Here is a 24311-nt window from a genome sequence, read left to right as displayed (position 1 = left end):
GACTAGCTGCACTATTTTCTCTTTACTAACATGTTGGGATTATGAACTTACCAAGTGTATAAAGCCTGCCCCTGTTAGCCATGTGCTTATGAAGATTGAGCACAAGTTCACCAACTTTATAGAATCCCTGCAGAAAACAAAATTCAGTTAGATCAGTGAATGCTCCCAAAAAATCCATGTGCCTTATCTCACAGAGAGAAAGTTGAAAGATGTTTACAGCATGTTTTGTGTCTTGGCAAGTAAGGTCTCCATGGACATTAATGGTGGATTGTGCTTTATGCAGAGGGATGCGTATACTCCTAAATCCTTATAAAGTTAGATTAAAAAGGTTCTCCATTTAGTTCAACACAGCTGTCAAGCAATTTTTAGGGCTTTTACCAGGCCTACTATACATAAATATAACCCTTGGTTCTGTACATATAAGTAGTCAAAACTGCAGCGAAGTACACAAGGTTTCCAGAGAAACAGGTCAGCGGTCCTTCATCAGCTGTTCAAGTGCTGAAAAAACCTTATATTTTATTGTCATTGTAGATTTATATACAACAAAAGTTTACTACACAATCTTCAAAATAGGATTCAATTATATACATAAGAAAGAAAGGACAAGGGACAGACAAGCACAACAATATTACACTTATAAAACACATATGCGTAATTCCAGACATTCACCAATTTCCAAATGTATGTTTTAAATACTGCAATTATAAAGGGTTGTGTAATATATAATTAAATTATGGGAACTTGCGTGTTTCAATGCAATTTTGACTACCTCTACATCTTTTACAGTACACTGCTGTTAGTCCTTTTACTACAGTACACAGCAGTTTATTAATGATGAATTTGAAGAATTTACTGATTACTGAGATAGCAATTTAATATGGATATTAAGGAACATTCCAGAGCTAAACTGTTGTTAATCCAAAACGTTGTTAATCATTCAGAGCAATTTAAGATGTTTTTCTTTCTATATGCACAGAAAAGCAAAACTTACCCTTACCTAGTTTGTACAATATTTAAAAACTGTAAGATTTCCGACATCTGTATCAATCTTAAGGCCCTTAAAAAACGCAATCCTGCATGGAAAGGTAAAAACACAAACAAACAAACAAAAAACAGGAAGAACAAACTCAGCCATTATATAACAAAGTATTCCCAGCTCCCACACTGTGTATATGAAGATGCTTATTCCCGATAAATTCAGTGCACAAGTTTAAATCCCTCAGCTATGGTGAGCGATGATATTGACTGTTTCTGCTCTCATAGATGATAAAAACCTCAACAATACCACTTAGCCAACATAAGGAAAATATATATAACAGAAGACAGGACATGAGTCTCATGGCACTGACCATATACAGAATCATTTATACACAATAACTTAAAATACCTGTAGTGCTGCTACTTAAACCACTAAAATGACCGCACAACTGAAAACTACAGCCCAAAAAATAGGACTTTCCACACCCACACGGACCCAATTAGAATGTTACAGCATATGTTTTTGAAGGAGCTGCAGTCTCAGGCACAAGGACCATAGTGTGAGGAAACAAACTCAGATGCAGTTTTAGGGTCCTTTCACAGGGAACTTTACTTATATAATCCAAAAGAACCAGAGACAAAAGTCAGAGTACAGGTAAGCAGAGGTCAAGAGAAACTGAGGTCTTAGGTGCAGCCATCAAAGGGCTTGGTATACAGATGGTGAAACATAGGCAATAGTTCAAAAGGACTGGGAATTGAGTGCTTTTAATAAATAAATATTATATATATATATATATATATATATATATATATATATATATATATATATATATATATATATATATATATAGTACTGAAAACTATCAATGATGTGAAAGTAACCTGTTCAGAAAAGTTCCTGGAATCAGATGGAAAGTTTCATCAAAGCTTCAAAAGTTTCATTAAAGCTTGTTAACTTTGACCTATTTAGCTAATTCTAATTATCCTGAGATAAATATTGGGCTTTAGGAATCTACTACAGCAATGGCAATGTTCAAAGTTTGCAATGATCTGAATCCCTAAGGGGTCCCCACCTGACTCCACTCACTCCCGTTGCAAGTAGCGTGCATGTTTGTTTAATAATTACAAGTTATTAACAATGAAAGCCAGTCAACAAAAAAAGAGGAGGAGTTATTCTACTAGTGAAAAGAGAAAGAAAAAGAAAAAGTAAGAGGAGAAAAAAAGCATGACGAGCAGATAATAATGATTAGTTATAATTAAATAATAATTTTGCTAAATAACTAAGTGCTGCTAGTCTAGCCTTAACAGTGGGGAAGATAAACTTGATTAACATAACTTTAACATTGATTAACCGAGATAGCAGCGCATCCTACTGTGTCCAGCTCTGCTGGCCATGATGTCAGAGTATGGACACAAGCAGCTGACTTGTTATTGTAGCTAGCCAAGCAGGCTAATAGAATGTAGAAACTACACTGAAATAAAAAAGCTTACATTTCGCAATTTTTGTTGGTGTCCTTTTATTTATAACATAATGGGGATAAAAAATATTTAGAGGGCTCCATGATAATTTTTTGCCTAGGGCTCCAACAGAATCGCCATTGCATAGACACAGTTCACTTAAGCAAAAGAAAGGAACTGCCTAATTGTCCAGCTGTCAAGAGAAACAAAAAAATGGAAGACACATAATATATTCTGCATAATGTCGCATAGCATTCCAAATTAAAGTGTAGCACCCCTTTCCCTAGAGCTGAGGATAGCTTGGTTCGAAAACCTATAGGGATGAGGCTACAGGTTTTGTACTAATACCTGAACTTTATGACTACTAATAACTATATTCAAATGACTAAGACCAGACATGTGAGTAAACTATGCACATTATTATTGCTTCTTCAACATCAGTGAAATGTATATAAAAGACAAGTAAAGACCATGAATAATCTATCTGACTTCAAACTGGAATTACACTCATGACCTCTAACAGACTAAATATAGGGAAATTTAAACATCCCATTATACAGATTCTCAGTGCTGCAAAGACTTTGTATGTTCTCATGATGTGTGTTCAGATTGGTCTAATTATTTAAATTTGTAAAGATGTCAGTTACATATTAACATTTAAAGTTACATTCAAACAACATCACAACTAATAAGTATATAACATTCACATAAAACTAAAATGTGCGCGCGCACACACACACACACACACACACACACACACACACACACACACACACCCAAATCACAAACTGGTGTAGGCCTGTCCGTTGCTCGGGTGCTGTGTGGCTAATCAGTTAGCCTCTTCACTCAAATGAAGAAAAGAAGGGGGGGGGGGAGGGAAAATCACTGCTCAATTCGCCTTACTCAGCAAAAGGTAACCTTGAAACGAGAAAAAAAAAAATCTGGTTCTTTTTTTCGGAGAGTAGAGATGGCTACTTTTAATCCCTCAGTCTCCTAGAGATATGAACTACTGCTAGCTTATGGTCTCCCATGCAACCAAATGTTAATGAGTCCCTACCACTCACAGAAGCTCACAGAAAGTGAAACTCGAACAAAAATCTACACATAAGTATAAAAATCAAGTACTCCTTAAGTTAACTCAAGTGAAATCTAAAAAATTACTATTCTGCTGTAACTTCACTTTCTAAGGTACTACTTAGCTTCTTGCCTTCTTTTGCACGTCTCTCTCCCGATCTGTCAGTCAGCTGTTCATCAGCTGTCACTCCCTCGAACATTCTCCCTTGTCTTGAACATTCTACTCTAAAAGTCTATCCCCCAGACTATTTAAATTGAAGGATAGCTAAGTGATACACTAAACGCCAGTCACTCGATCACACTCACACATCATTCAACCCATAGACTATTCTAGACTGTTCCACACAAATTCATCAACTCGCTGTCTTTTAAATTCTTAAAGGATAACATCAAATCACACTGGATTAAGTTCAGATCCGCTTTATCTCCCCGCCGGGGCTACAAAGGGATTTACTCAACTGCAGTTCCCTTGCCCTACATCATGTGATTATTATGTAGGGAATACAAGAGAATTGCTCAGGGACCCAGTGCAATGGAATTCCGCTTCAGACTCAGAGCTCATCAACTGATATGAGGCACTGCCCTCAGAGAAAACAGTGGCTGCATCCTAATTGTGTACTATACACTAATACTATAAGGTACTATATACTGTATGCTATATACTATATACTGATCTTAATAGTACGGGTTTGGCGAGTTAGCACAAAATATTAATGTATTAGTTTGTTTCAGGAAGTGATGAAGTGTTGCTATGCCAACATACATAACTGTAAGCAACAAATTGTTAGAGATTTTCTTTGATCAAATAAAAAATGGAAATTAACAATACTTTTTACTGTACTGTTTTACGACAACGTACTGCTTTAAGACGTTCTGGTAGAAGCGTGCTGCTTTATTTACTAACCTTATGTATAGGTTCAAGTTTTCTTTTCAGAAGGTTGTTTTTCTGTGAATTAAACAGAAAGGCGAGTGTCTTCATCGGTCCCTGAGGATGTTTTACATGATTTGTAATTTTTAACTTCCTTTTACTGTATTCCTTTTGTAGTATCACCTAAACGTAAAATTACTCTTTGCAATTACCATGTTAAGGCAAACCCAAGCTCACACCTGAGCAGGTGGTGCGACTAACACTCTAGTGCTATAATACCTATAATGCGGTATGATGCCAATAGTCACTCAAGAGATCCAAAGTACTGAAGCATACCGTCCCCTCCAATGATTCCAAAATCTCATGTACCAGAGGCATTGGGTAGGCATCCAGGCATGTTTTGGCATTCAAACCACAATAATCTACACAAAAATGAAGGACCCATCTGGTTTAGGCACTAAGACCACAGGAGCCACCCAGGAAGAGGATAATGGTTCTATTGTTCCCTCAGCCAACATCTTTTGGACATGGTTCTTAATCACTTCCTGCTTATGGGAGGAGGCCCGGTATACAGCGTCGCCTGACTGGCACCTCATCAGTAGTGTAGATTTGATGCCGCACAATCCTAGCAGAACCTAAACTCTCTGTCCATACAGTAGACCACTTCTGCAGCAGCGGTCTAACAATCTTAGGTTGAGAGACGATGTTCTGATGGAGTGCTGAGGGTTGCTCCTTCTTAATGGCCATATAAAAGTTGGTGCTAGTACACCTTAGTGAAGATGTTTGCTTATAGTGAAACTGATGAACGTGGCCATTGGATGTTATATATATTTTTGTGATATGGTTGGAGGGTGAGTTTGCTAACTACTAGAAAATCTAGTTCCAGCAGAATAGGCATGTACAAGTTGTTGTCCTTGATGTATATCTCCAACGTAAGAGGTGTCATGAAGACTGAGAAACAATAGAGCCTTCCCAATAACATGGCTCTCCTGTCCATCAGCCAACACAAAAATTTGGTTGTCACAACATTGGAGATCTTTATCTCTGGCTATATGTTTCTATAGACTCTCTTGTATGAGGGTGATATTATGCAAAGACATGTCTGCTGTTTTGCTCCCCACCTTTTTTAGGAGGTTTCTTGGAGGCATGGCAATCACAACTGCTTGTATTCTGGACTCTGTTCCAGTACCCCTTAGAGGATGCCCAGCCTATCTCTACCATGGAGCCTGTTTTCACAAGCTGGTCCACAGTGGTTACCACTCCACTTAACTCACTACCAAGATGAAGATCACAGGCATTCAAAATCATCCTGACCATCTCCTCCTCTGCCATCTCAGGTTGCCACTACAGGCACAAAGCCCTATATTCATAAGCAAAGTCTCTGAGGCATTGGTTCGGAGCCTGCACCATTGCATGATGATGATCCTTGATCTCAGCAGAATAATCCTCAGGCAGAAAAGCTTCTAGGAATGTGGACTTGCACATCGCCCAGTTCTTTATCTTGGCTCTGGATGCTAACCACCAACTCCATTTCCACGTGCGGTGGATACTTTATAGGATGTTCTCTCTCATCTGCCCTTCCCACACCCAATCTCGATGGTGTAGACAATCAACAATCACATGATCAAAATTACTGAACCTCTCATCTATGTATGTCTTGATATCTTCTGCTAGTTTCTCCATGGAAGACCTCAACCTCTCTTCTCTTACAAGGGAAGAGTCAACTATATCTTTCACTCAGCCTCCCACAGCCTCCATTCTCTCTTCGAGCTTTGTGACATGTTCCTCCAATATGCCCAGATTATCCTCATTCTCACCTACTTGATACTCCATATTTGGTAATCCGAGTGGCCTTGGTTAATCTATGTATAGTTGTTCCAACAAACTAGAGACCTCAGAGATGTCGCCGCAGGGTTGCCTGTATGTCACATGCTTAGGGGTCTCACCAAAACTCCCGGCCGCCTCCATGATAAAGGTGTACTATAGTGTGAGTGCCCACAAGTAAGTGCAGCAACATAGTACGGCCATCAATCTCAGCCCAGCCTTATAGGCTAATAATAAAATTGGGTGAAACAGAGACCAAAAAAAAAAAAAACCCAAAAACCTAACAACCCCAAACAGTTACAAAACACAATGCAAAAAAAATCCCTAACGCCAAACCCCAAAAGTGTGTCGTTACCATTACAAAACGTAATATAAATCTCCATATGGGCCATCACTATGTGACGTCCGTCCTGTTTTCCACAGGACTTCTTCGCAAACAAAACAAAGACAGGTGGTGTGACTAACACTCTAGCACTATAATACCTTTGAACACACAGATTAATGCAGAAAAGGTGGACATTTAATAGCAACCCCCCTCCCCCCACCACTGCGTGAATGTAGAGGGAGAAAATGCAAACATTTTCCCTTGGTTAAGTCCCATGAACTGCTACTTCTTTCTTTTCTCCATCTGTGGGATACCCTATTTCATTGTTATTCCATTTACGATCGTCCTTCCCACTGGGCAATCAGTCCCAACTATAGTCATCATCTGCTCTGTGAGGGATGAGCCCTAAACTCATGTAGCACAGGGTATGCGCTCAACCAAAAACATGAGTAAAAAAAATTTTCAAAGGAAAGAGATTTATACACATGTACATGTTTTAACCTATGTGATCATTACATATTCATTATTTTTACTGTTTTAAATAAATAAATCCTAGTTGTACTGACATTTATACACCATTCGCATGCAACTGTCGTTGCTGAACCATCTAGATCCAGATGCGAGTAGCTCCTCCCTTTCTTTTTTGCAGTGCATTATGGGACAATAGTTTCCATTCAAATCATACTCAAAAACCAACCAGTTCTAAGTATGCATCTTGGTTTTATGAGTTTGCTCAAATGTAACAATTTTAACTACTCTATGTACTTCATACTCAAAAAGTAGTTAGTATTAGTAAATAGTATGCAATTGGGATGCACACAGTGACTTAGAGCTCATCCTGAACTATGAGGCTTCTTGTTGTGGAAAGCCAAAGTAGTCAAAATTTACCTCAAACTAAATGCTTTTTATTTTTAAAACGGCGAAAAAAGCGTAATTTTGGGAGTTGCTGCTAAATACGGCATTATAGTTAGCCATACTGTAAAATACATGGGGAAAAAAACAAACAAAAACACTATTTTATGGCATATAAATGTAGTTTTACAGTACTTAAAGTGGCACTTTTTGTGTCCCTCCAATGGTGTTAAAAGCGCCACTTTATAGTAAAGTAATGAGCTCCGCCTGCCAGTTTTTGCCCAATTGCTCACAAACAAGGTCAGACCAGACCAGTTCATTACAGAACTTATCAGCTGAAATATCAGTGTTCTGTTCACATTTATTCTCATTATTCTAATTAAAATTCAAATTTTATTACACTTCTAATTTTAGAATATTAATTTTAGTAAATGTTAAAATATGAGTTCTTCAATGAATTACTGAAGAACACTACCAGTTGGGTCTGCATGCATGGGGTAGGGGTTGGGTGACAGCAAATGTGTAGCAAAAATGTGTGGCCATTGTTAAGTAGACAACAGAGCTTACAATAGAGCTAACTAGCTATAGATCTTGCTGTCTGCAAATAGGAGATTATCCTAACAGGTTATGTAACTATCTAAATCCTTGTCAATGCAATTCAAAACAATCACACAAAATGTAGACCTACTTCTACATACTTCAACAATATATGCTAATTTACAGGGCTAAGAGGTGAACACTAGCCTAATATCCTCCAAGCTCTGCTATGTTTACATCTTCTAAACTGAAATAGTGGCACAGAAACTTTGCTTTTGTGTAGGTAGTAGCTAGTACTAGCTAATTATACTTCCACCTAGTAACCTTACTGCCAGAGCTAACGTAGGTTAATTTCCTCCTCCCGGTCAAACAAACTCCACTTAACATATTGCAGGTCCAACAGGAAAACAAAAGACAAGTAACATTATAACAAACTACCTCAGCAAACCACTTAAGGTTTTAAAAAAACACCTAAATCAAAACAAAGTGGTGTAGCAATGTACTACCTTTTGCCCATCATTTAGTCAGGCTGCGCTGTCTCTCCTCTACTCTTCTATTGACTTCCTGTCACATCAAAACAAAATGGAGGGACAAGGCAAGCACATTCTGTGGCTTTATCATCAGCAAGGGCAGGGAATTTACATCACACAGAAGCTCATCTCAATGAGACATAAACAAAAACTCTTTTAGTGGATGGGTTTCTATTTGAGAGCCTCATGAAAAAATTACAAAATCATTACTCACTGTTTAATCATGAGATATAACCATGTAATGGACTGCGAACAGGCAGACACTCGCAGAATGGTAGAATATGCTTTAATGTAAAAAAACAGTAGTCAGTGCACAAAACAGGGTCAAAACCAGAGAGCTGGGAAACATGAGCCAAAGGAGTGTCAGAGCCACAGCCAGAGTACAAAATAAAGCGCAAAAGCATATCAGGCTAACAAATCCAGAGGATAATTCAAACAGTAACCAGACCAGAAAAAGCAGTAAAAGAGGCTGTAGTACAGAGAAATGCTTGGTATGCATGTGTAGACACAATGGCAATACTTTGCAAGGCAAGAATGGAATGAAAGTATTTAAATGCACAGTGAACTGGAATTAGGGGAAGTAAATTAGTATTCTGGGGAGGATCTACTGATTGTTTTCTGATTATCATGGGCATTATTAGAAATGGGAGTGGAAACCTGCAGTTCTCTGCTAAGTGGAGGGCTGTGTGACTGTCTTTCAGTTAAACTGCTAACTACACAGCTTGGACACTGAGAAGGGATTCAGAATCACTCAATAAACTAAAGGCTCACTGATAAACTCCATAAAATGCATGCATGTGTGTGAAAGCAGGCACACCAGATAGACTTCTCCTTACCAACTGGACAGAGAGTGGGAGGGAGCCTGGAGTCGGCTTATGATTTTATTATTTGTGTCTTTCCAACAGTCTGAGGTAATGGTGCATCTCAATGTTGGTCTCAGTTACTGTTACAAAGGGCCAATAAAAATGATTAACCAAATCAAAAAAGATTAATAGAAGCCTCCATCCACCATTGCAAGCACACACAAATGCACACACCAATCAGTGTCATAAAATTGTTAGGAGATCTACAGCATGCAGATAAAATGACACTTGAGCCAATTGACATGAACTACAGAGAGACTCTTTTGAATCTCTCTGTAATTCCCAGCCAGATATATCTGCGGTAGTGCAAATCCCCCCCACTACAGAGTAAGCCCATTTAGTATGATAGTGACTTAATAAAAGTGTAACTGACAGAAACAAAAACACTCTCTCTCTCTCATACACACACACACACACACACACACACACACACACACACACACACACACACACACACACACACACACACACACACACACAATGAAGTGAGCAAAGGTGAAGAAGGTTCATCCAACTTCAACATAAATTGATAAACCAGCTTGTTAAAGGAATGATAACAAATTACATAAATATATCAATAAATTACATATGACAACAAATTATTATTATTATTATTATTATTATTATTATTATTATTACTACTGGTTGCATTTATATAGCGCCTTTCTCAAAGTCAAGGTACAAATACCTTTTTTTATACACACACTCACACACCTGATGAGAAGTGGCAGCCAATTTGCATACATTGTACTCTAGATCAGAAACCACAGCCCCCATAATTACATAAATATATAAATAAAAAATAACATCTTGCAATTTTCACAGTATAACTTTTATCCACCATGCTTAACCAGATGAATCTCAATAAGCTATATCAAAATAAAATATTAAAAAATATTTAAAAATTACCATCCAAATACTAAGGAGCATGTTCATCAATCTTTTTTTTTGTGTGTGTGCCATAACTGGATTGTCCACTAGGTGGTGATTCAGGCTAGCTTTTCCAGGATACTAAGATCCTCTCAATACCACTTATATTATTTGCATATATTCAGCCACTAAGAGGAAGAATGCTAAGCTAAGAACAGTTATGTACGATAAACAGTTTTGCCTTTTGTAATGAATGCCAGTTTATGGGGATAACAAGTCTGATCCTGGGCCAGTGTTAAGATGTTCTGAGCTCATAAATTCTCATGATCAGCACTTACCTAGCCAACTCCTGTTCAGGTACATAGACACAAATACTGGTGGCACAGTGAAGAAGTCCACAACAGAATTCACCTCCAGCCAGAACTTTAGCTTATCATTAGCTGCAATGAACTGAACAGAGAGATAAAGAATCATTTGTGTGTGTGAGAGAGAGAGAGAGAGAGAGAGAGAGAGAGAGGTGTAAATGTTCACATACATGCTAAAGCTATGTAATACACCCTATATTAACATATATGCCATGAAATACCTTAAAATAATCATGGTATAGAACCGGCAACGTCATTTCATACTAAAATTATAACGGCTGCTTAACTTAACACGATCCTTGATATTAAAATATATTTATAATGTACAAGATCTATATTTGTCCAATACAAAGTTATATGTGAAACAGCATAAATGAAAGATACTGAAAAGGGGCTATAAAATGTAAAAAATATCTTTTACTTTGTATCTAATAGAAGCCACATGAATCTCATAGGATCTTTTACTGAGATTCTGCATATTTTTAATGTGATGGTTCCTTACACGCAGGCCAAAGTGCAGCAGGAAGAAGACGTTGAACACCATGTCGACCTGCAAGGTGAAGTCAGTGCTGAAGTCTGGGCAGGATTCTATAGGACTGTTCAAAAAGGAACGCATTATTCATACCGAAGATATTCACATTTCAGTAGAATCACTAGTCAACAATATGCTGTAGCTATTAACCTCAGTGGCAGAATACTTGATGTTTTTTACACAGCTACTCATTTGACCAGAAGTAAACCAGTAGAATCCTACACACATTACCTAGTGCAGCTTTAAGCAGATTATTTTGAAATTCACAGACAGTAACATGTATCATATCATCTGTTTGCCAAAAGAAACATAATACCTATGTATTATGGATTACCAAGACACTCTGGAACATATAAATACAGCAAAACCAGTTAAGTGACTGAATTTAATTGCAGTCAATGAATAACGTGTGTCTGGACCAGGAGATTTGGTGAAGTGTTTGGTTTCCGACTGGTGACTGATAGGTCTCCTGTGAATAGAGAGTACACCCTGTCTTACTGCACACACTGCTGATGCCAACAGAAACATTGTAAGTGAGATCCAGCCATAGAAGACAACCTTCATTAAAAAATTAACACAGGATTAGGAGTATGGCCAAACTCATTTCAGACAGCAGCTCAACCTTGCCAGAACTATAAAAAAACTATATAAAAACACACTGACTGCCCCTGAGTGGCAGTTGACGTGTATTCAGATCAGGCCCTGTGGATCTGGCTGTTCTAAACAAAGACAGGTGTTCTCCTCTGGTCAGCAGAGACACGCTAAGGTCAGTCATTAGAGAGAGGAAGATGACCCAGTGACATGAAAGACCCAGTGATACAGCCTGGCTGCCTGCTCTATTACCACCCAGTTCAATCAGGGAGGTTTAATTATCTGATATTATGACACAATTAGATTTCTAATTTTAATGAAGCGCATGTAAAAGACTAAAGATGAAATGGTGACCGTGTAAAATTCCCAATGCTTAGCGACACCTTTTAAAATGTTTATTATCATCAAAACCATTGTTGATTACAACAGTTTGAAAAACCCATGTTAAATACCATGCAGCATCAACCAAAGTCAACACAAGACACCCAGACACAAATGCAGAAAGTGGCAGAAAGCATTGGAAATGTTCCATAAATGTTTAAGACTTCTAACAGAACTAAGTCTGAAGTGTGGTCCTGAGAGTTCGGAATAGATGCAAAATGTCCTGGTTTGTCTGTGTAACTTGATAATACACTGCCTGGCCAAAAAAGTTCACCACATGGATTTAACTAAGCAAATAGGTAAGAGATTGTGATTGTTTCAGCTGGCAACAAGTTATTTAACCCTAACTGAAGCAGTGAGTAGCTTCTCATTTGTTAAACAACCATGTCGAAAGACACATCCTGTGGTCATGGAAAAGATGTTAATCTGTTTCAGAATTATTGGCATGCATCAAGCAGAGAAAACATCTAAGGAGATTGCTGAAACTACTAAAATTGGGTTAAGAACCGTCCAACGCATTATTAAAAAGTGGAAGGACAGTGGGGAAACATCATCTTCGAGGAAGGAATGTGATCGGAAAAAAATCTTGAATGATTGTGATCGGCAATCACTTAAGCATGTGGTAAAAGCAAATCATAGAAAAACAACAGTAGAACTCAGGGATATGTTTAATAGTGAAAGTAATAGCATTTCCGCACACACAATGCAAAGGGAGCTCAGGGGATTGGGACTAAACAGCTATGTAGCCTTAAGAAAACCACTTGTCAGTGAGGCTAACTGGCAAAATCGGCTTCAATTTGCTAGGGAGCATAAAGATTGGACTCTGGTAATGTGGTCTGATTTGTCCAGATTTACCCTGTTCCAGAGTGATGGGTGCAGGCTAAGAAGAGAGGTGGCTGAAGTGATGCACCCATCATGCCTAATACCTACTGTACAAGCCTGTGGGGGCAGTGCTATTATCTGAAGTTGCTGCAGTTGGCCAGGTCTAGGTTCAGCAATGTCATATGTCCAAAGAATGAGGTCAGCTGACTACCTGAATATACTGAACGACCAGATTATTCCATCAATTGATTTTTTTTCTTCCCTGATCGCACGGGCATATTACAAGGTGACAATGCCAGGTTTCATCGGGCTCAAATTGTGAAAGAGTGGTTCAGGGAGCATGAGACATCATTTTCACACATGGATTGGCCACCACAGAGTCCAGACCTGAGCCCCATTGAGAATCTTTGGGATGTGCTGGAGAAGACTTTGCACAGTGGTTCAAATCTCCCATCATTAATACAAGATCTTGGGGAAACGTTTATGCAACTCTGGACAGAAATAAATGTTGTGACATTGCAGAAGCTTGTGGAAACGATGCCACAGCGTTGTACTTGAACTGTTACTTTTTGGGGAGGGGCAGAAAGAGCTGTCCTTGGCAGACATGTATATTTAAGATGAAAATTGGACGAGTAAACGTTTTCCAATTTAAAAGACTTTGTTTGTTTTTGTTCTTCAATAATGTAACCATCATCAGATGTCACTGACACTCACTCTCTCTCTCTCATTCACACACACACACACACACACACACACACATAAAAAAAAAACTATATTGTAATGTATATTTATATCAATCACCTTTTAAGAGCTCTCAGGATGTATGCACAGGAACACTGAGATTAGGACTGCTGAGAATGAGAAGGAGGAAAAAAATATGTTTGAAAGGACACCTGCAAGCATAGATGTACTCACTCTGATGAGTTGATGAAATAAATTATCAGTTCTGCGATGCTGAGGATGAACACCAGCACCACCTGCAGGAGCACAAACAAAGCAGTTCACTTAAAGTCCAATAACATGTAAGCTGGCAGTGATATACCACATTGCAGAGCAGTGTTTCCCAGCCCTGGCACAGAAGGTCCCCCCTGCACAGGACATTTCAGCGTGGCTGCCAACAATGCCAGGCTTGTCTCATAAGCTAATAAACAAGTGCTTTCAGGAGTTAATCATTATGTTAGGAGATGGGACAGCACTACCATAATCATCAGGCCTGAGAAACACTGCTTAAGATGCTGCTTGTATTACAATGCTTTGGTAATATACTGATGAATATCAGGCAACAATTCTCAGATAATACATTTTATTCTGGGCCGGCATCTGCTAAGATGGACTCCCATTGAGCTGAGGACACTTTAGATAACATGTAAATTGCATTGGACATTCCAAAGCATATATCCGATACTACTATTAGAGAAAAGCTGACAAATCTGGTAGTGGCCAGCCACAAAACATTTGGGAGATGGGGTTTTAGTGAAGACCAAGTAAATCAGTTTTTCCAGTCATTCAGAGATGCATGAGTTAACAAACATGGTGAGACAGACCTGCAATTAAGCTCAGTACATTTAATTGTTGTTAAATTTATGCTGAGATTTATAAACAATGGTTGTGGCTGACATTCAAAGAGAAAGGTAAACAACCCAGATATGAATGGGTGAATCACAGTGAAGAAAGTTTAATGAAAGGTTTAATGAACCATTTTAAATGTGATTTAGGTAGGGACTTACTGGGTTAGCCAGTCAACGAAACTGAAAGATCCCTAAATGTTAACATCATATAATTGGTGTAACAAATATAATTGATGTCAGACTAATTAAACTAATATGATTCTAGATTATTTGGATAATGTGTTTGTTATATGTAATATTGTTGGCATGTTTTTGCATCACCTCCTGACCAGTAGTCCTCAAAATGCAGTTGACAAATCAACCCTGTAGTTCATTTTACAGAAACACAGAAATTATGTACATAACGTTTCCTTTCTCGTTAAAATTTATACAGTACTGTACAAAGGTTTTAGGCAGGTGTGAAAAAAAAATGTTGTAAACTAAGAATCCTTTCAAAAAATGGAAGTGTTAATAGTTTATTTTAATCAATTAACAAAATGCAGTGAACGAACAGAAGAGAAATCTAAATCAAATCAATCTTTGGTGTGATCACCTTTTGCCATCAAAACAGCATCAATTCTAGGTACATCTGCACACAGTTTTTGAAGGAACTCAGCTGGTAGGTTGTTCCAAACATCTTGGAGAACTAACCACAGATCTTCTGTGGATGTAGGTTTCCTCAAATCCTTCTCTCTCTTCACATAATCCCAGACAGACTCAATGATGTTGAGATCAGGGCTCTGTGGGGGCCATACCATCACTTCAAGGACTTCTTGTTCTTCTTTATGCTGAAGATAGTTCTTTGACATTGGCTGTATGTTTGGGGTCGTTGTCCTTCTGCAGAATAAATTTGGGGCCAATGACACGCCTCCCTGATGGTATTGCATGATGGATAAGTATCTGTCTGTATTTCTCATCATTGAGGACACCATTAATCCTGACCAAATCTCCAACTCCATTGGCAGAAATGCAGCCCCAAACTTGCAAGGTACCTCCACCATGCTTCACTGTTGCCTGCAGACACTCATTATTGTACCGCTCTCCAGTCCTACAGCAAACAAACTGCTACAACCAAATATCTCAAATTTTGACTCATCAGTCCAGAGCACCTGCTGCAACTTTTCTGCACCCCAGATCCCATGTTTATGTGCATAGTTGAGTCGCTTGACCTTCTTTCCATGTTGGAGGTATGGCTTTTTGACAGCAATTCTTCCATGTAGGCCACTTCTGGCCAGACTTCTCCGTACAGTAGATGGGTATACCTGGGTCCCACTGGTTTCTGCCAGTTCTGAGCCAATGGCACTGCTGGACATCTTCCGATTTTGAAGGGAAATAAGCTTGATGTGTTTTTCATCTGCTGCATTAAGTTTCCTTGGCCAACCACTGCGTCTACCATCCTCAACATTATCCGTTTCTTTGTGCTTCTTCAAAAGAGCTTGAACAGCACATCTCAAAACCAATCTGCTTTGAAATCTTTGTCTTGGAGAGCCCTTGCTGATGCAGTATAACTACCTTGTGTCTTGTTACTGTGCTGTCTTGCCATGGTGTATGACCTGTGAAATGAAACTGTCTTCCACAACCTCACCTTGGTAGCAGAGTTTGGCTGTTCCTCACCCAGTTTTAAGGCTCCCACACAGCTGTTATGTTTCAGTTAATCACTGTGTTTCAACCTACATGTGAAATTGGTGATCATTAGCACCTGTTTGGTATAATTGGTTGATCATACACCTGACTATAATCCTACAAAATCCCTGAGTTTGTGCAAGTGTTCCTATAAGAATTTATGCTGGTTTGAAGGCAAAGGGTAGTAACACCAAATATTGATTTGATTTAGATTTTTCTTTTGTTCACTCACTTTGCATTTTGTAAAATGATAAAAAATAAACAATTATTTGTATAGTTGAAAGTTTACAGCATTTTTTCACACCTGCCTAAAACTTTTGCACAGTACTGTATATCAAGTTGCCAAGCTCATGTATAGGTACACTGCAAAGTCTGTCTCAGTTGTAGTTGCCATGTGAAGTTGGCTGGGTAAGATAGCACATAAAATGCCATTTAGAGGTGTACTTTAGAAGTCTAAAAAGGGCCAGGCTTTTAAAGTCCAGCCACCATCTACCTCAAAACATTTATATCCAATCCATATCTTCCCCCTCCCCTCCCCTTTATGACCCCATCTCCCTGTCTCTGCCCATTATCACTCTCTATACCCACCCCATCTCTGTGTCTCATCCCCTTTATCACTCTCTATACCCACCCCATCTCTGTGTCTCATCCCCTTTATCACTCTCTATACCCACCCCATCTCTGTGTCTCATCCCCTTTATCACTCTCTATACCCACCCCATCTCTGTGTCTCATCCCCTTTATCACTCTCTATACCCACCCCATCTCCCTGTCTCTGCCCATTATCACTCTCTATACCCACCCCATCTCTGTGTCTCATCCCCTTTATCACTCTCTATACCCACCCCATCTCCCTGTCTCTGCCCATTATCACTCTCTATACCCACCCCATCTCTGTGTCTCATCCCCTTTATCACTCTCTATACCCACCCCATCTCCCTGTCTCTGCCCATTATCACTCTCTATACCCACCCCATCTCTGTGTTTCATCCCCTTTATCACTCTTTATACCCACCCCATCTCTGTGTCTCATCCCCATTATCACTCTCTATACCCACCCCATCTCTGTGTCTCATCCCCTTTATCACTCTCTATACCCACCCCATCTCTGTGTCTCATCCCCTTTATCACTCTCTATACCCACCCCATCTCCCTGTCTCTGCCCATTATCACTCTCTATACCCACCCCATCTCTGTGTCTCATCCCCTTTATCACTCTCTATACCCACCCCATCTCTGTGTCTCATCCCCTTTATCACTCTCTATACCCACCCCATCTCTGTGTCTCTGCCCATTATCACTCTCTATACCCACCCCATCTCTGTGTCTCATCCCCATTATCACTCTCTATACCCACCCCATCTCTGTGTCTCATCCCCTTTATCACTCTCTATACCCACCCCATCTCTGTGTCTCATCCCCATTATCACTCTCTATACCCACCCCATCTCTGTGTCTCATCCCCTTTATCACTCTCTATACCCACCCCATCTCTGTGTCTCATCCCCTTTATCACTCTCTATACCCACCCCATCTCTGTGTCTCATCCCCTTTATCACTCTCTATACCCACCCCATCTCTGTGTCTCTGCCCATTATCACTCTCTATACCCACCCCATCTCCCTGTCTCTGCCCATTATCACTCTCTATACCCACCCCATCTCTGTGTCTCATCCCCTTTATCACTCTCTATACCCACCCCATCTCTGTGTCTCTGCCCATTATCACTCTCTATACCCACCCCATCTCTGTGTCTCATCCCCTTTATCACTCTCTATACCCACCCCATCTCTGTGTCTCATCCCCTTTATCACTCTCTATACCCACCCCATCTCTGTGTCTCATCCCCTTTATCACTCTCTATACCCACCCCATCTCTGTGTCTTATCCCCTTTATCACTCTCTATACCCACCCCATCTCTGTGTCTCATCCCCTTTATCACTCTCTATACCCACCCCATCTCTGTGTCTCATCCCCTTTATCACTCTCTATACCCACCCCATCTCTGTGTCTCATCCCCTTTATCACTCTCTATACCCACCCCATCTCTGTGTCTCTGCCCATTATCACTCTCTATACCCACCCCATCTCCCTGTCTCTGCCCATTATCACTCTCTATACCCACCCCATCTCTGTGTCTCATCCCCTTTATCACTCTCTATACCCACCCCATCTCTGTGTCTCATCCCCTTTATCACTCTCTATACCCACCCCATCTCTGTGTCTCTGCCCATTATCACTCTCTATACCCACCCCATCTCTGTGTCTCATCCCCATTATCACTCTCTATACCCACCCCATCTCTGTGTCTCATCCCCTTTATCACTCTCTATACCCACCCCATCTCTGTGTCTCATCCCCATTATCACTCTCTATACCCACCCCATCTCTGTGTCTCATCCCCTTTATCACTCTCTATACCCACCCCATCTCTGTGTCTCATCCCCTTTATCACTCTCTATACCCACCCCATCTCTGTGTCTCATCCCCTTTATCACTCTCTATACCCACCCCATCTCTGTGTCTCTGCCCATTATCACTCTCTATACCCACCCCATCTCTGTGTCTCATCCCCTTTATCACTCTCTATACCCACCCCATCTCTGTGTCTCATCCCCTTTATCACTCTCTATACCCACCCCATCTCTGTGTCTCTGCCCATTATCACTCTCTATACCCACCCCATCTCTGTGTCTCATCCCCTTTATCACTCTCTATACCCACCCCATCTCTGTGTCTCATCCCCTTTATCACTCTCTATACCCACCCCATCTCTGTGTTTCATCCCCTTTATCACTCTCTATACCCACCCCATCTCTGTGTCTTATCCCCTTTATCACTCTCTATACCCACCCCATCTCTGTGTCTCATCCCCTTTATCACTCTCTATACCCACCCCATCTCTGTGTCTCATCCCCTTTATCACTCTCTATACCCACCCCATCTCTGTGTCTCATCCCCTTTATCACTCTCTATACCCACCCCATCTCTGTGTCTCTGCCCATTATCACTCTCTATACCCACCCCATCTCCCTGTCTCTGCCCATTATCACTCTCTATACCCACCCCATCTCTGTGTCTCATCCCCTTTATCACTCTCTATACCCACCCCATCTCTGTGTCTCTGCCCATTATCACTCTCTATACCCACCCCATCTCTGTGTCTCATCCCCATTATCACTCTCTATACCCACCCCATCTCTGTGTCTCATCCCCTTTATCACTCTCTATACCCACCCCATCTCTGTGTCTCATCCCCATTATCACTCTCTATACCCACCCCATCTCTGTGTCTCATCCCCTTTATCACTCTCTATACCCACCCCATCTCTGTGTCTCATCCCCTTTATCACTCTCTATACCCACCCCATCTCTGTGTCTCATCCCCTTTATCACTCTCTATACCCACCCCATCTCTGAGTCTCTGCCCATTATCACTCTCTATACCCACCCCATCTCTGTGTCTCATCCCCTTTATCACTCTCTATACCCACCCCATCTCTGTGTCTCATCCCCTTTATCACTCTCTATACCCACCCCATCTCTGTGTCTCTGCCCATTATCACTCTCTATACCCACCCCATCTCTGTGTCTCATCCCCTTTATCACTCTCTATACCCACCCCATCTCTGTGTCTCATCCCCTTTATCACTCTCTATACCCACCCCATCTCTGTGTCTCATCCCCTTTATCACTCTCTATACCCACCCCATCTCTGTGTCTTATCCCCTTTATCACTCTCTATACCCACCCCATCTCTGTGTCTCATCCCCTTTATCACTCTCTATACCCACCACATCTCTGTGTCTCATCCCCTTTATCACTCTCTATACCCACCCCATCTCTGTGTCTCATCCCCTTTATCACTCTCTATACCCACCCCATCTCTGTGTCTCTGCCCATTATCACTCTCTATACCCACCCCATCTCCCTGTCTCTGCCCATTATCACTCTCTATACCCATCCCATCTCTGTGTCTCATCCCCTTTATCACTCTCTATACCCACCCCATCTCTGTGTCTCTGCCCATTATCACTCTCTATACCCACCCCATCTCTGTGTCTCATCCCCTTTATCACTCTCTATACCAACCCCATTTCCCTGTCTCCTCCCTTCCCTTTTATCACTCTTTATGTCTACTCCATTTCTCTTTTCTCCCCCTTATCACTCTCTGTAGCCACCCCATCTCTCTCTCTTTCCTTTTAACTCTCTTCCCCTCCACATTTCCCTGTTCCCCTTTTTTTATGGTAATTGGTATTTCACACACAGAGATAGACCTACAGTCAGGTGAAGAGATCAGCCAAGACAAGGAAGGAGAGAACAGGCAATACAAAACAAAAGAAACAATGACTCACACTGGATAATGAAAAGCAGGGAAGATAGACAAGACAGCATGTGAAAACTGTAAGGTAGAAAAGAATAGAAAAGAATGGAGATAAGTGTAGGACAAAGTAAACTACACATTGTAGCACAGATGATATTAGACAGGGAATGCTGGAAGAGATTAGATTTGTCAGACCAGATAAGGAAGGATAGTTAAGATAAAACAGTGCTTGATGGAGCACAACAGTACTAGAAAGATCAGACAAGACAGTGTAGGAAAGATCAAAATTAAGAAGTGTAAGAGGGCAAAACAGATCCGACTAGGGTGGGTAGGAGAGAATGTTTATAACACAGTCACTGAAAACTGGTCTTTTTCCATAATGTATGTAATGAGCAGGGAAGGCCTGGCCTATTTGGATCTTTTTTTATAATTACACAAAGGGCTGCCTCCCTGCCTCTTCACCCAGGCAGCTCAGTGCATACATTATGGATAAGACAAACCTTGTCTGTGAGGTAAGCACAAATATGCAGTTCACTAACACACATACACACACCGAAAAATTTAGACTTTTGCCTCAGCTTTCATGAAGCTCCAAGCCACACATTTTGTGCTTGCAGAACACAACCCACCAATCTTATAATCACAACAATAGCCCCGTCCTCTCCTGTTGGCCATGCACATTTCCTAGTGTGCATATAAATGAATCATAGCACCTCTCCTGGGAAAACAGGGATGGTTTTATATCTGAAAATAGTTTACTTTTTATTACAAGTTAAAATGGCTCACTGAGAATACAGAACAAAATATTGAGTTATTTTATGAAATCAGTGAGAATAGAGTATAAAATTATCTTTAAGGTTATAGGGGCCAGAAGGCCTTGGGTCCACTCACAGATGGTGATTCTAAATGCTTCTGGCCCATAGCAACCTATGAAACAAAACACCTCAGCACACTCCTCTAATCCACTTTCTCAGCTGATGTGACACAAAAGTGGGTTGTGGACTCGCTCTGCAGGGTTGGGTCATGTGACTAAAGAAAAACAATCTTATTTTAATTGCTTAGGTAGAACTCTTAATAATTTTAATTTGATAGATATGCGTAAAATACATCCCAGTTTGTGATGGAAAGTGCTCGCACAAGAGAGCATGAAACCATCAAAATTAAAATGTTATTTAGATTTAAAACATCTCATATGCAAAGACAAACTGGTAGAATAGTTTCAAAGATGACTTTAGGATCGAAGGGCACCACAAAAGTGCCTGACATTATCATGTTCCAAACCATTAAAAGCACTTCAGGCACTTCATATTAAGATGTAGCTCACTATATCGCAAAGGCCAAGAAACCCCATACAATAGAAGAAGAATGTCTCTTACCTGTCACCAGAGACATGGTCAGACAGATGCTGGATCACTCAATGGTGGAAAAGCTGAAGACCATAACACTGTAGAATGATACCATAGCTAGATGCATTGAAGACATGTCTGGTGACATAAAACAACATACCACTGATTATATCCAGGCAAGAGCTTACTATGCCTTGACTGAATCCACAGATATTGCCAACCATTCAATTTTACTGGACTATGTGAGACAAGTATAGGAAGGAGATTTCCAGGAACAGTAGACCCATCTATACCACTAAAAATGCAAATAACATTTTTAGCACTGTAGATTTGTACTTGGGTTTGGGAGCCAGAGCTCAGTAAAGTGTGTGGGAATTACAATTGATGACATGCCTCCATGACAAGGGGTGATGATGAGAATTCTTGAGGAGACATTGAATGCGACATGGAACAACTGCTTTTTGAACCAATTTTTTCTGGTGTTTGATGAAACATTGAAAGATCTCAGCAAAGTAGCTAACCACATTATACAGCCAAAAACAGCTGAGTCACTGGCAAAGAATGTGGGTGCAAAAGAGGAAGCAAATGTGAGCCTCCCAACTGATGTATTTAATGAAATGAACAAAAAAAGAAACCAGACATAAAAGTGCACTAATGAGAACAAAAGAATCAGCATAACATCAGTGACTGTCAAATGGTCATACAAAACAAAATGGGGTTGAATAAGGAACAATATAATAACATAAAACCCCCTAGGTGGTATGGCAAATGAGGCACAACACATATGAATGAAATAGAAACAGAACGTAAACAAACAGCCAAGTGGACCCCACTGCCACCTGATGGAGGCTGCTGGCATGTGGAGTGAGAAGATGGGGCATCGTTACAGTATACCAAGAAATTACAGGGAGGACACCCCTTGGAACTGAGGGGTTTTTGATATCTAGCCCTCAATCTTTAGGGGTAGGCTCAGCAGGCTTTGGATGGGGGCCTCTTTTCCTTGATGGTATGACGGCCTGCTGCCTCACACAAGGAAGCCATGACAGGACTCCTAGCTGATGTTGGAGGTGACACTGAAGTCCCTGACAAGCCCTCTGTGGGACTACCATGCCTCCTGGGTGAGGAACATGGCTTCGCAGCATATATGGAAAGTCCCGGACAAAATGAGTCCCCCACAAATTCCCCCCACATTTGCCAACTAGTCCTGCTGAAGGAGAAGAGAAGAGCAAGCCCACAATGCAGGGGGAACGAAAATAGAAAACCAAAAGGACTACTGCTTACTTAAATGATCAGTCATTCTGTCATGGGCGAAGAATGTGCAGAGAAAAAAAAGTTGTAAGCAATTGTGAGACACCAACTGAATCACTTGTGCATTAATGATAACAAAAGAAGCCAATATAACATCAATGACAGACAAACAGTCATACAAACATAAAGTGCTTAAACAAGGCACCATATAATAACATAGCAGCCCCCAGGTGGTGTGGCAAATGAGGCACAGCACACACCACCAGAGGGAGGCATGGCATCACATGAAAACAGACAAGGCATATATGAAACAGAAAGAGAATGTAAACAAAGAGCCACGTTGAAGTTGCTGATGCCTGATAGAGGCTGCTTGGGAGGGGGCTTATTACAAGGTGTTCAAAAGACCTGAGCATGTACAGGTGTTGTAGCATTCGCTGGCTGTTGAGGGAAAATTGCTATCACACTTTTAAACAGAAAACAGAAATCGCCTCCTTCTTCTCAGAGAATAACTCACCTTATACTGAGCTGTCTGATGGCCAAGTCTGGTTTGTGAGAGCGTAAATATTTCTTTGCAAGGTAGGGAACTCAATATTTTTTGAACAGTCTGATAAAAATTGCTGCGTTCACAAAGAAGATCATCATGTGGGTAAATCATGTATCCAAAGACATTATGACATTAAGCACAACAGCTGGACACTGTAACCAAAAATGCCCTGAAAATAACTCTCATGGTGCATCTCACTAAACGAAAAGCTCGGTTTCACGACTACTTCCCAGAGAAGCATGACTACTAGATACACGACCCCTTCAGAACCAATATCAAAAGTGTCATGTTGTCAAGCGATGAAGAGAATCAGCTGGTACAGCTGTCATTTGATCAGGCACTAAAAAATACATTTGGTAAGCCTCCCACAGTTCTGGTGCAACAATGTGAGGGCTGAATATATACACTCAAAACACTCTTACCATTCTATTTTGGTCCAGCTCAAGTCAAAAGAGCTGGCTGTCACTGAGCATGATCTCAGAGCTCTGGTTACCATCACCCTAGACATTAAAACTTGTCAGGACACCAACTATCTTATTAGCATCCACAAATGTATTTAAGTGATAGCATATTTTGTAGGTCTTACTTAATTTGTGTGTAATCTCTTATGTAATAATGATGTTCATTTTATTCATAACCAAAATAATCATCAGCTCTGAAGGCCAGACTATGCTCTCTAAGATACAGTATTTGTATTTATTTTGTGTGAGCATTTGCGTGCATTTGTATGCATACCTTTTTTTGCATA

The 24311-nt window shown here is 40.4% G+C and overlaps 1 protein-coding gene across 1 annotated transcript in view; it reads right to left on the bottom strand.

The window, feature by feature from the left end:
* The window catches only part of LOC118240059 (calcium-activated potassium channel subunit alpha-1-like), a 65559-nt gene that overhangs the window by 17512 nt on the left and 23736 nt on the right, over nt 1–24311 (bottom strand). Inside the window, exons 3-7 of the mRNA XM_081697675.1 lie at nt 13786–13847; nt 11047–11140; nt 10518–10629; nt 998–1073; nt 52–127 (exon numbers count right to left, since the gene is read on the bottom strand). Of these exons, the coding sequence (XP_081553801.1) occupies nt 52–127; nt 998–1073; nt 10518–10629; nt 11047–11140; nt 13786–13847 (420 nt within the window). The remainder of the gene's footprint in view (nt 1–51; nt 128–997; nt 1074–10517; nt 10630–11046; nt 11141–13785; nt 13848–24311) is intronic.

This window comes from Electrophorus electricus, chromosome 15, assembly GCF_041902795.1.
Source record: "Electrophorus electricus isolate QZ-2024a chromosome 15, ASM4190279v1, whole genome shotgun sequence".
In the NCBI taxonomy this organism is placed as follows: Eukaryota; Metazoa; Chordata; class Actinopteri; order Gymnotiformes; family Gymnotidae; genus Electrophorus; species Electrophorus electricus.
This window is presented reverse-complemented; position numbering and strand designations above follow the sequence as displayed.